Here is a 7,103-nt window from a genome sequence, read left to right on the forward strand (position 1 = left end):
AACACACACACACACACACACACACACACACACACACACACACACACACACACACACACACACACACACACACACACACACACACACACACACACACACACACACACACACACACACACACACACACACACACACACACACACACACACACACACACACACACACACACACACACACACACACACACACACACACACACACACACACACACACACACACACACACACACACACACACACACACACACACACACACACACACACACACACACACACACACACACACACACACACACACACACACACACACACACACACACACACACACACACACACACACACACACACACACACACACACACACACACACACACACACACACACACACACACACACACACACACACACACACACACACACACACACACACACACACACACACACACACACACACACACACACACACACACACACACACACACACACACACACACACACACACGCACGCACGCACGCACGCACGCACGCACGCACGCACGCACACACGCACGCACACACGCACACACACACACATCTGCAGTCAAGCGCAGGCACGAACAATCATTCCGGTTCACACATAAATGCAATACTGGAGGACAACAGCAGCTGAAATCTTCACCTCTTGGTAATCGGAAGTGGTTTAATTATTTTCCAATCAACATTCTCGTGTAGCATGATGCGTACCTAATTGAAGCCAGGGATAGTAATGAGCTCTTATTATGTATGCTGAATTCTAGTACCTACCACTACATAGCAGATACCCGTTGTCACGAAGTCATTAAAATAGTACCTCGGGGTCCTGGTAACACTATAACAGATTTCTGTATGCGTGCTGTGACAATTTGCTAAAAGCAACGCTGATGTACTCGTTAACGAAGTTTTTCAGACTAAATATTTCAGAAGCTGCCTTGTTCTTGAGATGACAGCGCGAAAGAGAATTTTACATACGCGATTTCAAGCTTTGGTTTTACTATCACGTTTGCATTTCCACTGCTAATATTTCAAAGAAATAAAATGAAGTCGGTAATTTGTGAAGTAGGTTGTCACGCTTTTATGCAAATCTACACCTGCCCGTGTCGCCACAAATTTAGAGTGTAGCATAAAGCCGCTTTGGTCTAATCAAGGCAGTTATTGCAGTCTGTCTTGTTAAATCAACCAGCAGGCCTAAAGAAACAATAATAATAATTGAATTGGCTTGGGACGCATTACATTGAAAATGTTCAAAATCTGGGAGCTAATATCAACGGCTGCTCAATCAAAAAGAAAAGTCTCTGCCTTTGAAATAAGCCTACAAGAAGCAAAACGAAAAACGTACATGTATTGCATTCAAATGAATATGCAGAACTGCAATCGAGTCCCATTTTAATTTTCATGTCAGTGACACCTCAGATAAAACTGAAACCAAAAGGAACTGCTAGCACGTACGCGCAGCAGGTGCGTGCTCTAAACATGCGGGTCATTGCATACCAGTCTCTGTGAATTAGCCAGAGCCTACTATGTAAGAGTTTGTGATCTTTATTTAGCGTTTCATTTAACGCAGTAAAAGCCGAAGTAATATTTTTCCAAAAACCATTCAAGTAGAAGTGAAACACCATAAGCACAAACTTGGGTTTGTGCTGATTTAAAGAACTTCATCACCTTTATGTAATTCAGTTACCCTTGTTCGAAACGTCACAGTAGAAGCGCATAAACCAAGTTGATTCAAGTATTTCATGCATGATACTATTTACAGATTTCCATATATTTGAAGGAATCATTTGAACAAAATGTTGTTGAAGACTGTTGTGCAGTATGTTCGTCCAGCAAATGTAAAAAAAAAACTATTTCTACTGATGTTGCATCATCGGCGCATAAATTGTTGAGAACAAATGGGGGTACCTTTAAGCTTTACATTTATTAACTGAACGGAATAGCGATACATTGTGTCCTTAAAAGGGTTTGGTTGCAATTCTTCGCTAACGAGGAGATTATATAATATATGTAAGACGTTTACTTACAACATTTACAATTGCTTCGTGGAGCCGAGCATCTATATTTGTTAGTTTTCAAAAGGTCTGTCACCCTGCACTGACCACTCTGTTCCCGGCTATTGTTAGCTGCATCGTCTAGTCTAGAAAAAACTAATTTTGGCCCAGAAAAGGGTAGTCTGGCGTCTCCATCACCCAGCCTTTTCATGCGAGCGGCTCTTCTTCGCCGGAGTGCAGTTGGTGCACAGAGATGCGTCAAAGAGGACAGGTGGTGTGACGAATGGCCCAACATGTGATGGAAGAAGGCACGTAAGCTTGTTGGTCTAACTGCGTAGGCTGGCTGTTTTCAGCTGAAGCCTTTTGTTTTCGACCTTGAAGTTTTCATAATTATTTTCATAACAGCAAAACAACCTTGGTGGAAACGAAATCAAGAATAGAAGAGCACCAACTTTCGAAGAATTGTACTTCACAAGCGTGTTTTTATGGCTTTCTTCGTCGGTGCTCGTGCCAGTGATTGGATATTACCCTTCGGAGGCATAGGTAGTCGTTAAATAACTACCTCTGAGGTTATGTGCCTTTCGTGACCTGGTTTTTACGTTATCAATGCACGATTAAAATTGTTGACTGGACAAGTGCGCTAAAAAACGTAATAAAGTACATCCCACCCACCGTTCATTCAAGAACACATGTCATTGGTCATCTAAACAACGAGAAGCTACGTAGTCGCTATCTTAAGACCAAAGATTCACAGAAACAATTGGCAGATACCACGTACAGTGGGATTCGATGATATGCGACGCACGAATGAGAAACGTTGACATGTCATTTTAAAATTAGCACAACGTTACAAGGTCGAGGTAAATGACGCGGTACATGACTTCCTTGTCATGATTATCATGTTTGGATGTGTTATTTACCTTCGTCATCTATTGACGTAATGTGATACCAAATTTAGTATATGTGGAGCTAGCGAAACGACTGCGAGCACGCTACGAGCGTGGTATGTTCTCATGTTCTTACAAAACACACGGGTCAGGATTATCATGTTTGAACCTGTCATATACTTTCATCATCCATTGACGTCACTTAACACCAATTTCGGTATATGTGGAGCTAGCAAAATGGCCGCGAGCGCATCATGAAGGACCCAACATACTCGAATGTAGCGTTGATTCGCGCCCACGCTGGGCACAGCGACGCTACGTTAGCAAAACGCGAGCACTCTATAGTCTGACGCCAGGTGCGACCGGCGCGACAGGCGCGACCAGCGCGTCCAGCGTCTGTCTGCGCGGCCTGACGGCAACCAGTTCGAAATGCGACATGCTGCATTTCGCGCCGATCTAACACTGTGTCTTCCTTTTTTCGTGACGGCGGGACGCCAGACGCACTGAAACGCGCATGCGTCAAAGCAACGCAGCGCGGCGCGCACCTGCGAGTATATTGCAGGACCGGCGCCTGCCGTCGCAACGTCGGGGTGACGCGTCGAAATGACCGCCGGCGAGCACGCGCACCGCGTCACGTCGAAATGTAGTGCCGCCTTGGCTGTGGCATGTAGTCGTGTTCTCACGTGACACACATCTCGTGATTAACATGTTTGCACCTGTGAGTGAGTGAGTAACAACTTTATTAGTCGAAGGGGTGAGGGGTAAGGGAGGCTAAGCCACGAAGGCTGCCAGGCTGTGCTTCTCGATGACTTCTTCCGCTCGTTTCAGGACCCGTGTCTGGATGTCTATGTCGTTGCTGGAGAGAAGGGCCTCCCATTGTCCCTCGGTGGGGGGTGAGCAAGGGAGGTCGGCGGGCGGGGGATCCTCCGGGCAGCCCCAGAGGATGTGGTTCAACGAGGCAACGTTGCCGCACAGGCAGCAGCGTGGATCGATGGCACCTGGGTGCATGTATGAAAACACGAGGGGGCACGGGAAGGTGCGGGTCACATACCTTCGCCATCCATTGTCGTCACGTAATACCAAATTTGACATGTGTGAAGCTAGCGAAACGACCACGAGCGCTTCATCAGTGTGGCATGTAGTCATGTTGTTACATGACACGCATGTCGTGATTATCATGCTTGGGTGTGTCATTTACCTTCGTCATCCATTCACGTACGTACCTATATACCAATTTTGGTATATGTGACGCTAGCAAAACGGCCGCGAGCGCATCATGAGCGTGGCATGCAGCTATGGCGTTACATGACACGCATGTGATGGTTTTCCTGTTAGGGTCTGTCGGTTGTGTTCGCCACGCAATCATGTATTACCATACACATTTCCAACGTGCCATGTGAACGAAACCACCGCAAGAGCTGCAAGACCATGAAATGTAAATCATGACATTCATGACATACATGTCCTGATTTTCATGTTTTGACCAGCCACTTATGTTCGTCATACATTCTTGTTATGGCATACTAAGCTTGGAATCAATACCATCATCGAAACGGTCAGGAGAGCTAAAAGTCATAGATAGATAGATAGATAGATAGATAGATAGATAGATAGATAGATAGATAGATAGATACATAGATAGATAGATAGATAGATAGATACGCTCAAAGTTCGCTGAATTCCACTAAGAAATGCTTCGCATTTAAAGAATTGGGGACCCTTAACATTCGCTTTTGAGAGGTGAACGTGATATCAAAATTCGGCCCCTAGTGCACCCTTCAACTGCTAAGTGAAAAGTTATTCCTATGTTTTGTTACTACACACGCACGCACACAAACAAGCACACAGTAGATTGGACCAGCGCGCGCTATTATCGCCGAATGGGCTTGTTTTCGTCGTAACACCTGTCGAACAAAATGCGTTAAAGGGGCGCTGAAACACTTTGTGAAGTAACAATGGAATTAATTCACAAGAAGAGCCTATTGCCTTACGAACTCAAGGCTACAAAAATTTTAGGAGTTCATCCAGTGCGAGTGGAGTTACAAAGGTTTGTCGAAATCTCCAATTGCATCACATCTTCTCTCGTCCCGATGAACCGTCACCCCCGGAAAATCTTTTCAGGCCTGCGCCCAGCAATCTGACGTCAGTTCCGGCCGGCCCACTCTCGGGGAAGCCGCAGCGGCAGCGAGCGCAGCGCGGGCGGCGGGGGTGACGGTTCGGCGGCGTGGTGTTGACGGTGTTTCACGTTTGTTGCTTTCCGTTGTTGTTTTGCGGCAATTTCGTTTCCGTGCGTAATGCTGTAGTGATGCGACAATGCCGAATAAGTGTTGTGTACCCGGATGCACCGGCAACTACAAAACAGGAAAGAAGATACAAGTGTTTTCCTTCCCTAAAGACGCCAACGCTCTCAAACAATGGCTACGCGCCATTCCTAGGAAGGACTTCGTGCCGACTTTGTGCACTAAGGTAAGAATTTGAGATGCTCCTGTTCTTAGCTTGTCGTTGCTTGTTCGGGTAGAAATCACCTATGATGGGAAATACTTGAGCGTGTGGCCGCCGGGCCTCGCGAAGCGCTGACGCCAGCAGTGGATGAGAATCGCCCAGAAAGGCACGTTCGCAGCAAGGATGGTCAGCTGCGCTTTGTTCACTAACAGTGCCGTGGTGTCGTCCATTATTGCAAGCTCTCGGTGGAAGCGCTTCGTGGAGTGCGGTGACATCACGCTCCCGTGTTTCCTTTCATGTTGCTTGTACCGCTTAGCGCAGCGCTTTTATTTAGATGCTTGCGAAACGTAGGTGGACTTTGTTTTAGCTACACGGACTGTAAACACGGTCATGCAAACGGGAGCGCATTTTTTTCTTTTGAGAAGTGGCGTCTCAGACGTTCTTGAAACGTTTGTGCAGGTGTGCGCGGATCATTTCGACGCTTCATGCATCGAGAAGACGACATCGTACACAGATCCAAGGACAGGGAGAGTTATTGAAGTTGCACTCCCAGTACCATGGTTGCGTCCTGGATCTGTCCCAACGGTATTTCCCGGCTGTCCGTCCTACCTATCAGTACGAGACCAGAGCACGAGAGAAACTCCTGACGCCAAGAGGAGCCGACAAGAAGCCTCCCAACTCGCCCATGCTGTAGAAGAGTCGCTGGCGTCATATGAAGCGGAGCAAGAACGAGACCGGTTTTCGTCCCTCGAAGAACTAAGGGCTCGCCTGCAAGGGGTGACAGTGTCTCCGAAGTGGACTGTGATTCATAAAGAAGAGTGCTCCATGTTTTTGAACATTATCGACTATCGTGAACCTTGTTTGAATGCGTCATTGACCGTGTTTGCAAACCTTGAAGTCTTTGCCTGCTATCAAGGTTCACCAATCAAGAACCTTGGTAGCGCTGTTGTACCAGACTCAGTTCAAAAAGTAAGTTTCTTGTTGGAAATTTTGAACAACCTGTCGATGCTGTCTGAGGAGCGCTGCACTTATCGCCACCTGGCTCAAGCAATACATTCCCTTCTGGACAAATTGGAAGCCAGCATTGATGAAGGCAAGAAAGAGACGGTGAACTTTATGAAGGAGCAGCTACTACTCCTTTCTGCAAAGCGCATTCAGTATAGCGCACAGGTGATGGTCTTTGCATGCATCTTGCGTACAATATCACCACATGCCTACAAGTTCCTGAGAAGCACAGGTGCACTAACTTTGCCCCACCCAAGCACTATTAGAAGCCCCGCCGCGGTGGTCTAGTGGCTAAGGTACTCGGCTGCTGACCCGCAGGGCGCGCGTTCGAATCCCGGCTGCAGCGGCTGCATTTCCGATGGAGGCGGAAATGTTGTAGGCCCGTGTGCTCAGATTTGGGTGCACGTTAAAGAACCACAGGTGGTCAAAATTTCCGGAGCCCTCCACTACGGCGTCTCTCATAATCATATCGTGGTTTTGGGACGTTAAACCCCACAAATCAATCAAAGCACTATTAGAAATGTGTGCTCGTCTATTCAAATGTGCCCACAAGTTGATTCTTCTGACGACACTTTCCTTCAGTATGTGTCTCAGAGATTCAAACATCTGCAGGCACATGAACACACTGTGACGCTGATGCTTGATGAGATTCATATCAAACCTTGTTTAGATTACAAAGGTGGGAACATATGTGGTGCAGCAGTTAACTCCAACGAAGCGGCCACATCGGTGCACGTGTTTATGATACAAAGTTTGCTGAGCGCATT

The 7,103-nt window shown here is 46.9% G+C and overlaps 1 protein-coding gene across 1 annotated transcript; it reads left to right on the forward strand.

Annotated features, from left to right (window-relative positions):
• Positions 1–5,098: 5,098 nt before the first annotated feature.
• Positions 5,099–6,624, forward strand: LOC142817509 (uncharacterized). Its single transcript, XM_075894529.1, has 2 exons — positions 5,099–5,355; positions 5,791–6,624. Exons 1-2 carry the CDS (start codon positions 5,203–5,205, stop codon positions 6,622–6,624), a joined length of 987 nt encoding a protein of 328 aa, XP_075750644.1. The 5' UTR covers positions 5,099–5,202.
• The last annotated feature ends 479 nt before the right edge of the window (positions 6,625–7,103 follow it).

Source organism: Rhipicephalus microplus, chromosome 5 (assembly GCF_043290135.1).
Source record: "Rhipicephalus microplus isolate Deutch F79 chromosome 5, USDA_Rmic, whole genome shotgun sequence".
NCBI lineage: Eukaryota > Metazoa > Arthropoda > Arachnida > Ixodida > Ixodidae > Rhipicephalus > Rhipicephalus microplus.

Bases quoted from the DNA above. Each gene is read 5' to 3' on its own strand.
- LOC142817509 (XM_075894529.1), top strand. From the start codon at position 5,203: ATGCCGAATAAGTGTTGTGTACCCGGATGCACCGGCAACTACAAAACA. The intron at 5,356-5,790 runs GTAAGAATTTGA...ACGTTTGTGCAG, and splicing joins TGCCGACTTTGTGCACTAAG to GTGTGCGCGGATCATTTCGA.